At 40.6% G+C, this 20,428-nt stretch overlaps 1 protein-coding gene across 3 annotated transcripts in view; it reads left to right on the top strand.

The window, feature by feature from the left end:
• The first annotated feature begins 3,529 nt into the window (after positions 1-3,529).
• The window catches only part of kctd15b (potassium channel tetramerization domain containing 15b), a 45,031-nt gene continuing 28,132 nt past the window's right edge, over positions 3,530-20,428 (top strand). The window contains exons 1-3 of one of the 3 annotated variants that reach the window (XM_088993045.1): positions 3,530-4,243; positions 7,420-7,595; positions 17,029-17,173. In XM_088993045.1, the coding sequence (XP_088849171.1) occupies positions 4,235-4,243; positions 7,420-7,595; positions 17,029-17,173 (330 nt within the window). In that variant the 5' untranslated portion in view covers positions 3,530-4,234. Of the gene's footprint in view, positions 4,244-4,359; positions 4,514-7,377; positions 7,596-17,028; positions 17,174-20,428 lie in introns of those variants that run through there. The other 2 variants (XM_088993044.1, XM_088993043.1) reach the window with 2 other exon arrangements.

The raw sequence follows: 20,428 nt of genomic DNA, 5'->3' as shown, positions 1-20,428 counted from the left end.
CGTAGTAAATCTTAAATAATTGTCAAGCTTTGTGAGAATTTTTGACATCACATGATTAAAAACATGTTTAGGGAGGTATGGCGAGGCAGCAAAGCTCCTGTAGACCCCATTAACAACACCTCCTTATCAGGCCTGGAGGTAAAAGTATTATTTTTCATATAGGGCCATGCATTAATTCATTGACTTCATTAATATAAATGGGCGGGGGTGCGATGGCAAAACTCATGATTTAGACGCATTTGAAATGATGTTGAATGTTAGCTTATAAAACATATTTATAATAATAATAATAATAATAATAATAATAATAAATAATTTATAAGAGCCTTTCAAAACCTTTTTTCTGTGGGTGAGCAGCGACAGCCACATGCGCTAGCGTTCACTCAACCCGGAATAACTCAAATAGATAAAACGCTACCTAGCTAGCTAATAGATAGCTAGACAGCTAATAGATAGCTAGCTAGATAGCCAGCCAGCCAGATAGATAGCTAATAGACAGTAAATAGATAGCTAGCTTGGTAGCTAGCCGGCTAGATAGCCTTCTAGCTAGATAGCTAATAGATAGCTAGCCAGACAGCCAGCCAGATAGATAGCTGATAGACAGCAACAGCTGAAGCTGAAACAAAGCGATAACATGGAAAAAAGAGTTAATTCCTAAATGATATGGGTCTGGAGTTATCTGAGCTTGAAATGAGGGTGTTGTGTACAAAACACCACGCAATACATACATATTGGTTTATATAGCACTTTAACAACAGCTGAAGCTGGAACAAAACGATAACATGGGAAAAAAAGAGTTAATTCTTAAATGATATGGGTCTGGAGTTATATGAGTTTGAAATGAGGGCAGCTGTCCAAGATACAATGCAATATATACATATTGGTTTACACAGCGCTTTAACAACAGCTGAAGCTGGAACAAAGCGCTAACATGAAAAAAAGGGAAATGCCCCGTTGTGGATAAGAAACAAAACATTGCTAGAGGTCTGACCAGCGCTTGATCGGCACCCAAGTATAAACGCCCAAAACCCGAACAAATTCGGGAATGGTGCTATTCGTCATATTTTCAATTCCCGATTAAATACAGGAATTTAATTAATTACGGGTATTTGTGATCGATCACGTGTCATACATGCACCTGCTGTTACGAGGCTCACACAATTCCCTCACGCGACCTATTTCGCATCGACACGGCACAGCTAAAATCCATAAATTAAGGAAATTAACTGTTGCGTCCCCGAGCCACTTTGTAAGCTATTTAAATCTTTAAATTTACAACATCCCTGCATAGGCCCGCCACATGAAATTGAACTAAGTCCAGGCTTGTTTCCTTTTAATGAGAAAAAAAATCCCCTCTCCTAACATCCCTACAGTTTGTACCTCTGGAAACAACAAATCTGTGCCAGGGGGAGTTAGGATGTGGGGGGATTTCTGGGGCGCACTGGGGTCTAATTACCAAGACTTGGCCTGCTTCAGTGAGAAACGCATTCCAAGTGCCACCAGTGCAGTTGCCAAATATTGCCAAATTTATCACTCTATTACCTCTTGGAAAACGTGTGCTAGAAAGTGCCAGTGCGTTAAAGGACAACCGACGTCTCCGGACAAGTTGTGTCCATAATTTGTAAAATGGCTTCAAATGACTTCTACTGAGCGTATTTTAATAAGATTCCACCGCATATAGCTATATTTTACGTTTTAAGACTCGCTCTGAATATTCAGGAAGTCTTGTTTTTGAGTTGGTGACGAGTCCGTACGTGACGTCACTAAAGGACCGCCCCCTGACTGAAAAAAAGACACATTGTAGCAGTCCTTCCATCACGTCAATGTATTTTGCTGTACATGTTTGGTCTGAGAACCGTGTTGCACTCAAAAGCTGCCAGAAGAGGGCATCCAAGCTCCATATAAGGAATTTATCAGCCTGAGGAAACGGAAGTGGCCACTGGAGGTCGCCATTTTGTGCCTCTTTTTTTGGGGGTAAGAGATTTTCCCCCAATGTTCCCTCAAAATGGCACATATAATTCTTTAATCGATTGCGAGCATTGTATGCTTTCCTCTTCAGAACTATTTGAATCATATTCATAACTGGATGTGTAACAGGAAAGCATATTCTCCGAATCTGAAGCCGTTGTTTGGATTCTCCAGCAATGCAAGACGTCTTGGCGTGACGTCACGAACTGGGGGCGGGACTTTCTGAAAATGCTCAATTCGCAGCTCAATTTTTTGCAGATTTTGGACACTTTAAGTCATTTTTATTGGTGTTTTGCATTTGAATAAACATATCAGACTGCGTGTTTTGGGTATTTTAGATGCTATAAAACGTTTTTCTGATGTCAGTTAAATAAACAAATAAGTGACGTCGGTTGTCCTTTAAGATGTATGAACTCCGTACGCCCCCTTCCAAAAGTATTGGAACACCGCCCCTTGTGGGTTTGTTGTTTTTGAAATGACATTGATACAAGGGGGAAAATAAACACACCAAAGAATGTTCATGGTTTTACACCCCCCAATTAAACATATTGTATTATAATTGTATTGTCTGTCTACATACATACTCACATTAGTGACGTGAATTTGTGTTACTTCCGGGTTGAGTGAACGCTGGCGCGAATGGCTGCTGCTCACCCGTAGATAAACAAAGTTTAATCCTGTGGCTGTAAAGTGTCCTTGAGAGTTTTTATATGCGTTTGGAAATAAAATATATTATTACCATTATTATTATTATTATTATTATTATTATTATTATTATTATTTATCATCACGATCAATAACGCTTATAAATGAAATGGAAAGAGGAGAAAAAAAAAAAATAACGATGTGATGTAGTACCGGCTTCGGCCACTGGTTGGAGCCAAACATCAAGAAACGTCGACGTCTTTCCTCTCTGGCGGTAGTCGCAAGTAATTACAGGGCTCAATGCTGCATCAATTATTCACACTTATTTACCCGCAAATAAACAAACATACGAATAAATAAATAATGGGACACATTGACTGACTACAAACTTTTTTTTAGGCAAACAAAATGCTTCACGCATGATTCACTTCCATTGCGTCACACACATATGCAAAAATAACAATAATCAGCTTGTGAATCCCATTTTGAAAAAGTCTGTAGGCTGTCTGCTTTCATTTTGAGCATGAGTGAGGAGTGTGTGTGCGTGCGTGTACGTGTGTGTGTGTGTGTGTGTGTGTGTGTGTGTGTGTGTGTGTGTGTGTGTGTGTGTGTGTGTGTGTGTGTGTGTGTGTGTGTGTGTGTGTGTGTGTGTGTGTGTGTGTGTGTAATTGAAATGGTGTGTTGTGTGCTGCAGGCGGCCTGTGAGGGCTGCTTTCTGCTGCGGCGTGCATGCACGTCCGTGGACGTCATTTGATTTGAATCGCCTAAGGGGGGTGAGTGTGGCTGCGTGCGGCCTGTGTGGGCTGCTTTCTGTGCGGCGTGTGTGTGTCCGTGTGTCATTGTGTGTGTGTGGGTGTGTGTGTGCGTGTGTGTGTGTGTGTGTGTGTGTGTGTGCGTGCCTCTTTGCAACAACAACCACATCATCATCACCATCCACTCCAGACATTGAAGCGAAGAACTGGAGAGGAAGGAGAAGGAATTCTCGCATGCTTATTGTTGACTTTTATCAACAAGTTCTTATCGGCTTTTTTATGAGAGCACGACGAGAAATGGCTGACTGCCCCTCTTTGAACTTTGGAGATGAAGCTGAACGCCTTTCGTTTCAAGTCGCCTCTGGGACTATTAGTACATATTTAAAAATCCCCCGTTTTCCCCTCTTTTTGTTGTTTAAACTTTGAGTGAACGTGAACGTATGTTCCTTCTTTGTTTGTCGCACAACCATTAAGTTCCTATCTGTGCGGGCGTAATTTTTTTTCGAGCCCAAGAGGGGAGGTGAATAGAGAATGAGAGAAGGGGGGTTATATCTTGCTTTTCTTTCCCTGAGAAAATTGCCTTGGCGATAGCAAAAGAGAGAGTCAGAGAGAGAGCGAGAGAGAAATAGAGAGAGAGGGGAGTTGAGCTAATTGTAGCCTAATCCCCGGCCCAGAGGCGCTCGGGCAGCCCGGAGCAACATTCTTCTTCCTCATCTTCATCATCCCCTTTCTCCCTCTTCGGAATTCTTTTTTTCCCCTTCTACTCCCCATAAACGACAGGAAGACTTTAATTTCCAGAAGGAGGCGGAGGAGGACTAAGACGAGGGGGGGAAGGAAGGACGCGAGCGAGGAAGCAAGCTCATCTATCGATGTTCAAGGTAAGCAAGGACCTTCTTCCTGTGTGAGCTTCTTTTCTTTCTGTCGCGCTTCGGACGGACGCTTTGCTTGACAAGCGGGGGTCGAGACAGCCGTGAACGCATCACACTTTTGCATTCTTTCGTGTGCCGTTACACAAGATTTGTGTATTTTGCCTCCCCTCGCTCCCAATCGGACCGACAAAGCAAATATCTGAGCATTTAAAAAAAACATTGGTGTCTCTTCACCCACCGGACTCCCATCTGGATTCGCCGCCTACAATGTTCGAAACGGTAAATGCGACCGACGGTTTGTTTTGTGTAAAATTAGTAGCGTTTCTTTTTATACCGGCGTCGAACGTCAAGCGGGGAATACAAATAATCGTAGTAATAATAAGACGCCATATTGAACATTTGTCTTTCTGCATGTGTGTATGATTGTGTTGATGTGTGCTTTCATGTTTCATGCTACCTTTGAAATGAGGGCATAAACCCCCCCCCCCCCCAACCAAAGTTGGGGACTCCAATTTACTACGTCATGTATTGCCCCTTCGATGCCCTTTGCCCATAAATTATGATGTGACTAGTTGACTAGGATTCGTAGCACTAACATAATCTGCAGCATTTTTTATAATTCCCCTTCCCCCCTCTGCTCCATAAAATTGTCACATTTTTTTTGTTGCGAGCCTTTAGTGTAAGGGAATAGATAGTGGAAACAGATGTTTTTTCTTTGCCGTTTGATGCCAAGGTTGCCACTGTAGTTTGTTGTACCTTAGAAAGAGAGGTGGGTATTGTGAATCCCCCACCACCCCTGCCTTCTACACTCCCAATTTCTCAAATCTCCTTTTGCCGGGATTTGGAACGTAATCCCATGCTCATGTAATCGTATTAGAGCAACATGATACTCCAAGTGAGGCGGGCACCACCCTGGGAATTTCAAAAAGAATCAGAGTCTAAAGACTATTGAGATCCCCCACCCCATTTCCTCTAAAAAAAAAACATTGTGCAACAAGCTGATCAATTGTGTCGATTTAATGGTGGGTGAAATCCAATCATCTCACAGTGCGCTTATTTTCTTTTAAATGTGGCTCTAAACCTGGAGGGAAGAAACATGTCAGCTATTATAAAATGACCCCAAACCACGTGACCTTTTGACGCACGTGTTCCCTCTCATCGAGAGTTGACATTGGTTTTCAAAGTCTTAGTTTCATGAAAGCACTCGGCTTGTGTTTTTAATCGTTGGTAAATATCCTTAATGTACTCTCCTTGTACTGTTAAAAAACGATGAATGATAGTTTTTCAACAGTTTGGTTGAAAGTCAAATGCTTGTCACAGTTGGGCGACTATTCTGTTATGCGCATGTGGTCAAGTCATGCAAAGAAGCCATGTGTGACGTGATGTTTTTTTTTTATGATCACAAACTTTCAAGAAACCAAAATACTTTTCAACAGAGCACTATTTAGTAAGCAGTACGGGGATTAACAAACAATTTCTAAACCCATAGGGAACTATTTTGGTCAGCTGGACGCCACATGTCTCAGTTGAAACTTGTGTTGCGGCCAATCAACAAAGAAAGAAGAAATCAATTGATAGTATGTTCAATACAGTTACATATATCAAATATGCTTTTTTTATACAGTACTTACACTATGTACAATTATGAAACATTTTTGCGCAATTATACGTTTCAGTCTTCTGACATTTCTATTCTGCATAGAATACTTTGTTTTTATCTTTTCACCTCTTTAGATTTGGTCGCTGTCGATTAAAAATGTCCCTATTGTGGGACTATTAAAGACTTTCTGATTCTGAATAATTTATGAAATACAGCTGAGATAAGTTGCCCCCCCCCCCAAGAAAACATCGTGACATATGGTAATAATGCCACACACAAATAAATAAAGAAATAAATAAATACATAAATAAATAAAATGCTCACGTATTTTGCTGGGTGCCATGTAATGATGTAAAAATGTGTTTTTTTTTCACCAAACATGATGCATGATGATAATAAAATATGTTTTTTTTTTAATCAATTTATATCCTGTGACAGTAAAGTGTCCTTGAGAGTTTTGAAAGGCGCTTATAAATGAAAAGTATTACAGTGAAGTCTCGTTATATCGATATTCAAGGGAGTCCGAAAAAATATCGATATAACCGGGACTATCGATATATCCGACCCTGTTTGCATGTAATTTTCTCCGTGCGTGCATAGAAATAGTATCGATATAACCGGGACTATCGATATATCCGATATCGATATAACCAGACTTTACTGTATTCTTATTCTTATTCTTATTCTTATTCTTATTCTTATTCTTATTCTTATTCTTATTATTTCATCACTTTGCTGCTGTGAAATATAAATTTCTCCACCGGGAGACTAATAAAGGCAAATCTAATCCAATCCAATTATTATTATTATTATTATTATTATTATTATTATTATTATTATTATTGGTTAGCTAAAAGAACACATGCTCTACCGTTGTCAATATGGAGTGTCGGTAGCTTACTAGTGGGAGCAACTTGCTTCTTCAACACCTCCTTTTAGGCAAGCGTCACTACAGCAACTCCGGGAGTTCATTTGTCCCCCTTCCGAAATTGCTCTTCAACACGGATGTGATCACTCAATTTGTGTGTGTGACTGTGACTGTGTGTGTGTGTGTGTGTGTGTGTGTGTGTGTGTGTGTGTGTGTGTGTGTGTGTGTGTATTGGTGTGCAAGTAGAGACCACCCTCCCCTCTCAATCTCACACTGGTTTGTCTGGGTGCATCACATCTCTCCCATTATGCGACCTTTAATTAGAATTTTGCAGCAGCAGTTTGTTTTATTCCCCTAGAGGCTGACACCTAGCATCCTCCCCACTCCTCTCTTTCTCTCGCTCACACTCTCTCTTGTCTATCTGTCTGTCTGTCTCTCTAATAAGCATCCTCCTCCTCTCCCCGCCCGCGGTGCTGTGCCAAAAGATGCAAACATACTTAATTAGAGGCGCCGCCGTGTAGTCATATGCAAGCGAGGGGGACGCGACCAGGCAGTCATGGAAGTGATCTGATCAGGAAGGATATCATCTCAGGGTTGTTTTTTTTTTGTTGCCACTGTAGGATCCTACTCTCTCTCTCTTTCTCTTTCTCTCTCCACCATTCCTCTATCTTCCTCTTCTCCTCTCCTTCAATGGCTTTTTTGTACACTTGCTTCCAGGAGGGGCGAAGCATGTCGCGGCTCTCTCTGACCCGGTCCCCGGTTTCCCCCCTGGCCGCCCAGGGTATCCCTCTGCCGGCTCAGCTCACGAAAGCCAACGCGCCCGTGCACATCGACGTGGGCGGCCACATGTACACCAGCAGCTTGGCCACGCTCACTAAATACCCGGACTCAAGGTAAAGGACGTTTTGTGTTATTTTGTGCGATGATTGAACCTGTTGTGAAATTGTCAACATTGTTTTTTTTTTTTTGTGAGAACTCTTAAACCTCAATGGTTTTATTTCAAATCCTTTGTGGTTGGTATACAAACCCGTCAACTTTTAAGTCGGATTGGAGACCATTCTTTTTCTTTCACCGCCTCTTGCATATTGGATGTTGATATTTTGGCCGACTGTATCATAACTTCAATTTTGTGAGCGTCAACGAAGGCATCCTTTAAAACAAAAAGCCAAAACAGTGAATACATTCATTCTTAAACTCCTGACGCCTGTAGCATAGTGATTACGACACTTTTTTGGAGTCTTTAATTCAGCATTTTAAAAACTATTTAAAACAGCTATTAAAAACAAGTGTGTATTAAGGATGGTTGAAAAAAAGCAATTGCATGACTTTAAGAGTTAGTAAAAGAACTAGTGTTGTCGTCAATTCTGCCTTTATTGACACAATGGTGAGTTGAGAGAGGTCATAAGTGAACTGCGTTGTTTTGTAACGACTGTGGCGTGACGGTACAACTCTCAAAAGAGTGAATGAAAGCGCGCAGTGTCAAGTATGCGTGGATTGAAGCAATACTATTTTCATGTCATTAAATCTCGTTTGTACTGTTCTAGAAGTGCCCCGCGTCACACAGTAAACTCTTTTTAATCTTTTCAGCCTTCTTTAAATAAAATAATGACACTATTAGGAAAAACATTCAGTGTGCTAAAATTCCCTCGTCAGACGGGATTTTTTTCGGGGTTTTGGATTGGATTTGGTGTCTAGTAAATGGACTCTGAAGTGCACAGGCCATGAAAAGTGACTCGAGAATCTTGTTTTTAAAAGGTAAAACGCTGAAAATCGGATTTCGGATTCCACACACACAAGTCGATAAACTTACACCTGTACTAGAACGACGTTAGAATACAAAAACGCTACTTTAAGAACTCACTTCTTACGTAGGCTTTCTTCATACAGTCTTCAATGTCAGCCGTCAAAGTCCCATGTGGGACAACGTAAACACACACCAGGCGGGTTGTTGGAAAATCTGCCAAATTGGCTACAGGAAACAATCCTCCTAATCCCCTGATAATAAAAGACTTGATATGAGTACAGTCAGCTGACAGGAAATCCCCAGACAGCTTCTCATTTTTGTTTTATGGGCGCAAAATAAAAACTCATTTTAGGCAGGGATTGACAATTGTTGTTACATACGCTGTTACGTGAGCATCATAGGTTTTGGGATCTTTTGGATCTTTTAGATATACAGTGAGACCTAAATTTACGAACTTAATTGGTTCCCAGACAGAGTGTGTAAGGCGAAAAGTGTGTATCTCAAAAAACAATTTCCCATAGGAAACCATTAAAATGGCAATAATCCGTTCCGGGTTTCCATAAAATATACTTTTCAACTAAATAAGCCTTAAAACTACACACAACATACCTTATTCTGTGTATAATAAATGTGCTATTGTATTGTAATGAAAGAAATACACTGCATTGTATCATAAAGTCACTTTATTTAAATTTGTGATGGTCATTTATGGCTTGATGGAATGGCGTTGGAGGTCGAAGGTCAAAGGGAATTGCATGAGGACTGTAATTAAAGAAATAAACTGTGCTGTAAAAAAAGTTTTATTTACCTTTTTGATGGTCGTTGATGGCTTATGGAAGGTGAGTCACCTTCCATAAGGACTGTTGGTGCTGTTCGGTCGTGTGCTTCCGCCGAAGATCACTCCGCCAGCCGTGGTGGGTGTGTATTATGAATATAGTGCTTATTATAAGGTTTAATTTTCATAAATTTGACGTTTGTAAGATGAAAAGTTCGTAAGTTAAGGTGTTTGTAAGTTGAGTTTGTAAATATATAAAAATGTGTCCACTCCGGTGCCAGGGTTTTTGTCATTGTCACTCAAATTGCAGGACGCACAGAATATTGAGTTTTAGGAGCACGTAAACACTGAATTCAATGCAAGAAACCTTAGACTCTCTTCTTTCATCAGAAAAAAAAGAGTTAATTTATATGGGTCTGGAGTTATCTGAGCTTGAAATGGGGGCGGCTGTACGCAATACAATACATATTGATTTATATAGCGCTTTAGAAGCTGTAACAAAGCGTTAACATGGACAAAAGGCAAATGCTGCCCACTCGTGGAAGAGAAAAAACATTGCCAGAGGTCTGACCTGTGCTTTATCGGCAACCCCGCAAGAAAAAACCAAAACCCGAAAAAATTCAATTCCCGAATAAATGCGGGAATGGCAGCGAATGAATTAAATGGCAAAACATGTGAATCAATCAATGTGTTTGGAAAATAAGAGGCTGTGAGCGAAATTCCATCAAAGGCCTACTAGTTATTGTTTGTACTTCTATATCTATATCAGTATGGGTAGATAGGAAATTGTCAAGCTGGACCCATGACATTTTTGTACACATTACAAAAACAAATTCGACTTGGAATGTGAATTCACGTTGTCCGTAATTTGACTCATGGCGTCATGTTTACAGAATTTAACTTGATCCTGAGTGTAGGGGTTCATTTTATGATCTTATATCTTCAAAGTAGCAAGGCGAGAGGAGGTAGAAATATTTTGCGGCGAAATGAGACAGTGGGATGAAATTAAAGTCTAAAATTAAGTCAACACTGTTCATCAAAACAACTTGGCTGGTTCACAGACGATGTCAGCGGTCTACATTTAGACTTACTTAGAGGAAACACTGCCAACTACTGGCCTGGCATGCACATTGCACTTTTTTCAGATTTTTAATTTTTTTTTTCTTCCCGTTCTGGTTATTTCAACAACTTTTGCATTTTGTACACGAAACTTTACCTCAGTATTTCTAGGTCATCCTTATGTAAACAAATTCCGAAGCGTTACATCACTGTTTGAATATGACAGTTGCCTTAGTCGGCAGTGTAAGATGTTTTTGACGGCCAAACAAGCAAAGACGAAAACACACATCCAAAGCCATGTCAGTGCAATGTGATGGTGAAGATGCGAGTGGCTTTGAGTTCCTTAAGTCTCTCTCTCTCTCTCTCTCTCTCTCTCTCTCTCTCTCTCTCTCTCTCTCTCTCTCTCTCTCTCTCTCTCTCTCTCTCTCTCTCTCTCCGTACAATGCTCACTCGGCCCGTCTCTTTCGGTTTCTTTCTCACCCGGGATCACGCACACACACATACGCTCAGTGTTGTCTCTCGCTTTTCCCAGCCTCCTCAGAGCACACTTGGCCTCGGGGCCCTACTTTTCGCCGAAGCCGTTGCAAGGAGAACCCCCACCCCACCGCTACCCACCCCCTCGCCCCTGTCTCCACCGCCCTCTCTTGCCTCCCCCTTTGTGTGAATTAGGATAATGGCTGACAGCATAAAGCAAAACAATTACACTGTAGCGGGAGCCCGAGAACGCCACGTACAGCCGGTTGTGGTCCAGGGTCTAGAAAAAAGAGGCGGTCGGGGCAGAGGTATCTAAAAGAGCATGGTTAAGGAGTTTCAAGTTGATGGTGACTTTTAATAGATCGTTCGCTAAATAATACAGTGTGCCAAGAGAAAGTTAGTCTAGTAACGAATGTACGGCTATCCGTCTTCCTCAGCGCCAGGCCATATTAAGGGACAGTGGCCATGAAACATTGATGGTACTCTCGATTGAACCAGAAACTGAAGAAATTAGGGGCGAATGCTCCACACAGACAAGGGAGCTATTTGGATAGAAGCATTTTTTTCCCTATGGCCCTGTGTTTCCGACTTGTGATTGATCTGAAGTAGCATCATGCATTCTATTACTTTAAATGCAGATAACTGTCCCATTGTCGCAACACCGAACATGAAGCTTTGGGAAATCACTCTTTTTATTTGATTGGCTTATGAGTTTTCATTGTGTCGAAGTTTACTCTGTCCTCTTACGCTGTACTCGAACAAACTGTTTTTTCTCACTATAAATCATAGCTATGTGGCAAATGGTTACCCTAAACTTGTAGCTGATTACAGACGCTACTTACGAACGAGATTCGTTCGTAAGGTAATTTTTTTTGTAAGTTGCTTCAGTGCTATATTTTGTATGGAAATTATGTTGAAGGCTTATGTACTGTAAGTATGTTTAAAGGACAACCACCGCCTCCAGACAAGTCGTGTCCATAATTTGTAAAATCACTTCAAATGACTTCTACTGAGCGTATTTTATAAAGATTCCACGGCATATAGCTATATTTTACGTTTTAAGACTCGCGCTGAATATTCAGGAAGTCTTGTTTTTGAGTTGGTGATGATTCCTGAAGTGAAGTCACATGAGGAACGCCCCTGACCGAGAAAGCAACACACTTTGGGTACTTTGTTTTGTTTGAAAACTTCGTGTTGATGGCGAAATTAGAAGAAAAACACATAAATAATGCGATGGTGAATCCTTGTGTGTTGCACCAAGACTACTATTTGATACTAGCTGACACAAATTCCCAGCAGACAAATCAGCCCATTTCCATCGGAGCTAAAGCGCCATCTTGGGCATTTTCTACATTGGAGTCCTTCTTTAATTGATTGCAAATATTTATACTACATTGGAGTCCAGACGCCTTAAAATGATCCGGAAGTACTTCTTTAATCGATTGCAAACATTTATGCTTTCCTCTTCAGAACTATTTGAATCATATTCATAACTGGATGAATAACAAGAAAGCATCTTCTCCGAATTTGAAGCCGTTGTTTTGATTCTTGAGCAAGGCAAGACGTCTTGGCGTGACGTCACGAACAAGGGGGCGGGACCTTCTGAAACTGAAACTTTCTGAGGTCATTTTGAAGTAGTTTTGGGACACTTAAACGACAACTGACGTCACTTTTTTGTTTTTTAACTGACATCAGAAAAACGTTTTATAGCATCTAAAATACTCAAAACATGTAGGCTGATATTTTTAGTCAAATGCAAAACACCAATAAAAATGACTTAAAGTGTCCAAAATCTGCAAAAAATTGAGCTGTGAATTGGCCATTTTCAGAAAGTCCCGCCCCCAGTTCGTGACGTCACGCCAAGACGTCTTGCATTGCTAGTGAATCAAAACAATTGCTTCAGATTTGGAGAATATGCTTTCTTGTTACACATCCAGTTATGAATATGATTCAAATAGTTCTGAAGAGGAAAGCATACATGTTTGCAATCGATGAAAGGATTATATGTGCCATTTTGAGGCAACATTGGGGGGAAATCTCTCACCAAAAAAAACAGGCACAAAATGGCGACCACCTGTGGCCACCTCCGTTTCCACAGGCTGATAAATTCCTTATATGGCGCTTGGATGCCCTCTTCTGGCCTTCTGGCGGCTTTTGGGTGCAACACGAGGTCCCCAGACCAAACAGTACAGCAAAATACATTGACGTGGTGGGAGGACCGCTAGAATGCGTCTTTTTTACGGTCAGGGGAGGTCCTTCAGTGACGTCACGTACGGACTCGTTACCAACCCAAAAACAAGAGTTCCTGAATATTCAGCGCGAGTCTTAAAACGCAAAAAATAGCTATATGCGGTGGGATCTTTGTAAAATACGCTCAGCAGAAGTCATTTGAAGCCATTTTACAAATTATGGACACAACTTGTCTGAAGACGTCGGTTGTCCTTTAAGTCATTTTTATTGGTGTTTTTCATTTGACGAAACGTATCAGTTTTAGGTATTTTAGATGCTATAAAACGTTTTTCTGACGTCAGTTAGGAAACAAAAAAATGGTATCGGTTGTCCTTTAAGGTTTATATAAGTATGTTTAAGGCTTGTATAAGTAACCTGTCTTGGTTTGTACTGAAAAATAAACATTTACTAAAATATATGCTCAATAAATATATGTACATGTACAACTGGAGAGAATACTACATATGTTACTACAAAATTGTTCGTATGTACCGTTGTTCGTATCTCGAATGTTCGTAAGTAGGGAGTGTCTGTACATAGATATATTTTAGCCTCCGATTTTTCACACTTATTGATTTATTAAATGCCACCAAACCCGAATTTGGAAAATTTGGGATGTGTGCTTGTCTTATCGTGCATGTTGTACTCGGGGTGAGCAACAAACCACACCTCCTGACCTCCTGTGGCCACCTCCGTTTCCACTAGCTGATAAATTCCTTATATGGAGCTTGGACACCCTCTTCTGGCGACTATTGGATGCAACACAAGGTTTTCAGACCAAACAATACAGCAAAATACATTGACGTGATGGAAGGACTGCTACAATGTCTTTTTTTTTTTTCGGTCAGGGGGCGTTCCTTTAGTGACATCACGTACGGACTCGTCACCAACTCAAAAACAAGAATTCTTGAATATTCAGCGCAAGTCTTAAAACGTAAAATATAGCTATATGCGGTGGAATCTTCGTAAAATACGCTCAGTAGAAGTCATTTCAAGCCATTTTCCAAATTATGGACTTGTCCGGAGACGTCGGTTGTCCTTTAATGCTCAGTTTGTACAAATCAAACACCATAAAGACTCATAGATGAGTTTGGCAAAAAGGAATGTGACAACTATTACTCCCATAGGAGTAGAAGATATTCAGCTGTGTATGTTTTTTTTTTAGTTTAATACTTTTTGTGCATACAGCGTACATGCAGCAGACTACCTGTTCCACCAATTGAACAGAAAAGGGCAAACATGAGAAGGCCGGCAATGCGAGCGAGCAGAGTGAGTAAAGTAAGCGAAGAGGGGAGGCTGAGGAGGGGTGGGCGGGGATCGGAGGCGGGTGGTGGTAGAGGGTGGGGGGGGGGGGCAAAGAAAAAGAAAAACAGGCAGCATTTTAATTGCTTTTTAAAAAAGTGGAGATGAAAAACAGAGTTAGCCCGCAGGCGTATGGTGAAATTCTAGCTGGAAGAATTGCAAGACCATATGAGAAAGGAACACCCGAGGCCAAACAGGGAGATGAGTATTGGTTTTTTATAAAGCATTTTGCATCGATTTCCAGAGAGGAAAAAAGCAAGCTAGGGAGACGGGAAGATGGAGACGGAAGACAGAAAGAAAGGAGAGAGGAAGGAAAAAAGTCATCTTTGCTTCCTCAAACAGTCAAAGAATTGTTGGGGTCAGATCATAGTTGACATTTTTTTTTAAAAGTTGCTGTTGAAATCAAAGGAGTTTGTTCGTAATAGAATGTGGATGCTTTCACGCTGATGTGAGGGTCAACTTATTGCACAATTATCTTTTGTCACCCGACGGGGGGAGGAAAAAAAAAAACAAAGCAGCGATAAAAGAGACGATTGTGTCCAAAACAAAACAAAAAGATAAAGCCTCGCTGACAATTGTGTTTTGTACCGAAAATGATGGAAACTGCCAATTTGTCTTGCCGGTGAAGCGCAACAATTCCCTGCATTTTGCTAAAATAAAGCACATTTAGTGAGGCAATAACAAGATGAAGCATTAGGAAAAACAGCAGCCCCAAGCCCAACATGATGAGGAGTTTTAATTATTGGGAGAAAAAACATGTTAAATATTCACCCCCAAAAATTAAATGGTGTGGCACTCAGTAGGGAACACCTTTGTACTGTATGGCTGAATTATGCTGTCACGCTAAATTAAAAAAAAAAACATTGACATTACATCATACTATGTCAACATAAAAAAAGTCAACATTTTTCGTAGATATATGATGGAGGAAGTTATGTTTAAGAAAATCGCATTTTCCATCCTACACAAACAAACTGTAGCGCAACCTGTAAATTCAAAATGTAGAAACCAAAAGTACATTATACTTACGCAGCTTATGACGTACTTAAAAGCATAACATTTTCCTCAAAGCCGAATATGCTCCTGATAATCTAACGCGCCTTTTATATGGATGAATATTCAAATTTCTTGGACGTAATATTTTAAATGTTCTGTAAAGCGCTTTTATACAGCTGCAGCAGTTGTAAAAGCTGGATATAAATAAAGTTGTATTGTGTTGTATTCCCTTTAGTATACATACATACAATACAGGTAACATCCGATTTACGACCGAGTTCCGTTCGGACCAAACGGTCGTAAATCAAAATGGTCGTAAGTCCAAATACATTCAAAATGTTGAATAGAGACTCATAGGCTAAATGACTGGCAAATTCCCCCCCCCCCCCCTGAGGTGCCATCACAGGGTCGATTGCTGTGTGAGAGTGAGATGCTGGCTGGCTGGCCAAAATTGTCGCACACGTTGCCGGCCTGCTAACGCGTTGTGGTGCCAGGTGTAGAATTAAAATTGTAAAAATAGGGTGGTCGTACTTACGGGTGGTCGTAAGTTGAGCCGGTCGTAAGCCGGATGTACAATACAATACATAAAATATTTTGCTGGTAGTTTTGACCCTGTATATATCCCTACTCTCCAGACGTGGCGGTGCCAGACTCTGCTCTCAGGTTGGGGGGAGCAGAGGACTACTCCCTGTGGCTACACTGATTACTTCTATTGCCCTGACTGATTATTTCTATTGTCCTGCCTGAGTATGGGGTCTACGACTGGCCTGATTGCCCCATTTGATCTGATATCACCTCATCAACATAACTAAGCCTATGTTGCCCAAGAAGTTAGTTATAGGAACAATCCAAATTGAAATTCACCCCACCATGGCGATTTAGTGAAGGGTTTTGCTGTTTTAAACTACCAGAAAATGATTTTAGTTTTCTGACGAAGCCTCTTGGATAAGAAGCGAAACGTCCGACACCTTCAAAGAAGTACAGATGACGGCTGAAGAAACATTCTCATCGAAGCCTAACTGTAAATGAGCATTCTAAATAGAATCCACAAATAGTGGCAGTGGCAGAGGACACGTAGACAGATGACCATCAGCCCTGTGATCAATTCTGTGTGATCACTGAATCGAAAAGCGTGTCTGGACTTTGATAGCATGTGATGAGTTTCATAGATTTGAAGCTGGTCTGAAACGTTTCAAAAAATAATACAGTAAAGTCTCGTTATATCGATATTCAAGGGAGTCCGAAAAAATATCGATATAACCGGGACTATCGATATATCCGACCCTGTTTGCATGTAATTTTCTCCGTACGTGCATAGAAATAGTATCGATATAACCGGGACTATCGATATATCCGATATCGATATAACGAGACTTTACTGTATATGAAATGTAGTGTACGGAATACATTAGGATGCAACTCTTGTCCATTTCTCGCGTCTGTTTCATCTGAAGCTGGGTAACAGGTGAAATTCACGGCATTAATTTTTGTAAGTACATGTGGCGAGGACGCAATCTGTCCACACTGAGACACTTCAAACGAGTCCACAGCGGAGGAACGCTTGCCTTGAGCTCATAGTTTGAAATGGCCAGACGAAGAGGGAAGAAAAAAAAAAAAAAGCATTTTGGGCAAGCAGCTAATAAAATTGAAAAATAAATGGAGGGTAATTGTTTCATGCGTTGGACTTCAGTTAGACTCATTTCATGAAGTGTGTGTGTGCTCGTCGTGTGTGTTTGTCATTTTGCAGAATTAGTCGCCTGTTCAACGGTACAGAGCCTATCGTGCTGGACAGCTTGAAGCAGCACTACTTCATAGATCGCGACGGAGAGATATTCCGATACATCCTCAGCTTTCTCAGGACTTGCAAGTTGCTGCTTCCTGAAGACTTCAAGGTGAGTGTCGCCTCAGTCAGAACATAAAACAGCTTGCGTGTTTTGGGTATTTTAGATGCTATAAAACGTTTTTCTGATGTCCGTTAGGAAACCAAAAAAAATGGTGTCTCTTGTCCTTTAAATGACCTTTCCATGCCGGCTCCTTATTCACCATTCTCTTGAAGAGAACATGGCGACAACAAGCCACTCGGAGCCGGGAGCCAGTTCTTTCGGTGGGTGGGTGGGGGGGGGGGGGCACAGAGTGCCTGAACCTGATCCAATCCTCCAAGAACAGAACATGACATGAAAGCTCTACATATTTTGGCAAATGACGACCTGACTCACTCCCGATTTAGTTTTCCACCTTCTTTATTCATGCTTTGCCTCACAGTCCGTAAAATCTTGACAGTCCAATCAGGCAGCCGCGTTGGAGAAAAATGTGTCCGACTTTATTGTTTTGACTCATTACAATCTCCTCGCATAAGCCTGCGTTGATCTGCATACCTTTCAATTTGTTTGAAGCCCGAGCAAATGCTGGTGGAGGAGGATGAGGAGGGGCAGGATGCAAATAGTGCAAGGCAAAATTGAGCATGTCCTTATCTGAACACAATCAGGCTTGCCGTCGCCCGAGGGTTGGGTCTGTTCTGCTGCTGGCAGCCGCAGCCTTGTGTGTTTTGTTAAATCAATGTGAAAGTCTGAGCAGAAAGAAAGATTTCAGTCGACATCGCTGGAACAAAAAAATACTACTATTCATAACCACCCTCGTTACTCAACGCGCAATTAATCACACTAGAGTAAGCAACGCTCAGTCGCACTCAAGGTGCGCTTATGAACCGTTAAGTTTGTGTCATGAATCAATTCAGAAGACACAATTCCATTATTCGTACTTTTATTAGGCGGAAGTATAAAGAGGTGCACATTTATTTTTCTCATACAGTAAAGTCTCGTTATATCGATATCGGATACATCGATAGTCCCGGTTATATCGATACTATTTCTATGCACGCACGGAGAAAATTACATGCAAACAGGGTCGGATATATCGATAGTCCCGGTTATATCGATATTTTTTCGGACTCCCTTGAATATCGATATAACGAGACTTTACTGTATTTAGAAATTGTTTCTTTTTTTACATGTGGCAAAGGGAAACATATCTCTGATTGGTCTTTGGGTATGTCCAAGGGGTTGGGCTACTAATCATTTTTGTCATTTACTATAAGGCAGGGGTGTCAAAGTCATTTTTTGCCGCGGGCCACATTGTAGTTATGGTTTCCTCTCGAGGGCCGTTATGAATTTGGGGAACCCATTAGAATGTTTAAATCCCTTCAAATATTACATATAGAGCACACAGCAAATTAATGAATAACTCGTTTTCAAATCTGAAGTCAAGAATAATGACTTTTATTGTGGTTGACATCCAAAAATATGAAATTTTGGCTCAGATTTTAGCAATCATCATGGAATTTAACAAGTTTGATTTGCTTTCGCGGGCCGTAAAAAATGATGTGGCGGGCCGGATTTGGCCCGCGGGCCTTGACTTTGACACCTGTGCTATAAGGTGATAACAATCAAGCTGAAATTGATTTAATCAATGACATCATTCATATTGTTTTGGCCCTCATGGTCAAGCGGTTTTCAACTTTGTAAATGTAAATCTTGAAAGCCTTTAATGAATCTTTTATGTTTTATTTTTATTTTTCTCTTTTTTTCCATGGGCGAGTAAGAATCACTGTTAGCATTGAGCACACTACTAGACAATTAATCAGGCTATTTTAATTTTGTCCTCTTATTTTTTTGTGGCGAATGATGAACAAATAGAATCTATTATTATTATTTTACCCGTGCATAACATTATCCGGAACCTCACCAAAATTATATACAGTGATAATGTGCAAGGCGAAAAGTGTGTATCCCAAAAATTAATTTCCCATAGGAAACCATGAAAATGAGAATAATCCGTTCCCAGGTCACCATAAAACAAAATTTTCTACTTTCTAATTTTCTCAGCCTTAAAACGACACAAAATATACCTTATTTTATGTATAATAAATGTACTATGGTATTATAATTAAAGAAATAAACTGTACTGTATAATAAAATGGTTTTATTTACCTTTGTGATGATCATTGATAGCTTGATGGAATGGATAGCTTTTCATAAAGTGTCTCAAGGAGCTCTGGGTTGGAAATTGTGGTATCGCAACAGCAAGCAGACACAATAGAAACATCATTCATAGCTGGTTCCCTTGCTTGTCTTTTCATTTCAAATTGAACTGATGGCTAGTGCGTGTTATTTGAGGAGCCTGATTCATGGGAATTTTAACCTTGCAGTCTACACTCTGCCTTTGAACTATCAAAGTTGAAACGAGTCCAAATTTCACTGTTTTCTATCCATTTTGTCACTCTCTCTGTCGTCTGCCTGTCTCTTTAATGTTTAAACCACCTCCTTTTACTGCTGCGTTCTTGACCAATCATGTGGCTTTAACCGAAGACTGGGGGCGGGGAATAGAGGACCAAAACAAGCCGGCTGCAATTTTCTTGTTAGGATAACTCGTTCGCGAACGACACATCACTCATTGTGGCAGCTCTGTGTGTATCCCGAAAAATAGTTTGTATGCCAAGGTAAGATGTTCATAAAATTAACCTCGAGGGCCGTTATGAATTTGGGGAACCCATTAGAATGTTTACAGAAAAGTTCGGAAGCCAAGGAGTTCGTAAACCGAGGTATCACTGTATTTTAATTTTGTCCTCTTATTTTTTTGTGGCGAATGATGAACAAATAGAATCAATTATTATTATTATTTTACCCATGCATAACATTATTCGGAACCTCACCAAAATTATATACGGTATATATTTTTTGTCCGATATCCTACTATTTACTGTTTTGCTCAGGCAATTTGATAGGGTACAAATCGACAAAATATTTTGCCCTAGAACATGTTGCTCCTGCAAAACCAAATGATTTCTACTCAGAGAGACTATCTCTAATTTCCATCTATCACCAAACAATTCACAAATGGTAGGAGGGACAAAAAAAAGTTCCACTCAGTTTTTTTTGTTTTTGACACATGTTAAAATGACACCAACAATTTACGACGTTCAAATCCACTCGCGTGTCTCATAATTTGTCCAAAAACACATGGCCGCTCTATCTGTTCTCCTGCAAGAGAGAATATTTTTATCATCATCCTCCCTCTGAGATGTCGCCTTGCCGGTGGCCAATCGGTTCGGCCATTATTCTGAAGCTCAAAAAGGCTGTCTGTCCAAGGAC

Source organism: Hippocampus bargibanti, linkage group LG03 (genome assembly GCF_051943395.1).
Source record: "Hippocampus bargibanti isolate YZ-2025 linkage group LG03, ASM5194339v1, whole genome shotgun sequence".
NCBI classification, from domain to species: Eukaryota; Metazoa; Chordata; class Actinopteri; order Syngnathiformes; family Syngnathidae; genus Hippocampus; species Hippocampus bargibanti.
Note: the sequence above shows the minus strand (reverse complement) of the source record. Positions and strands in the feature narration are given on the sequence as shown.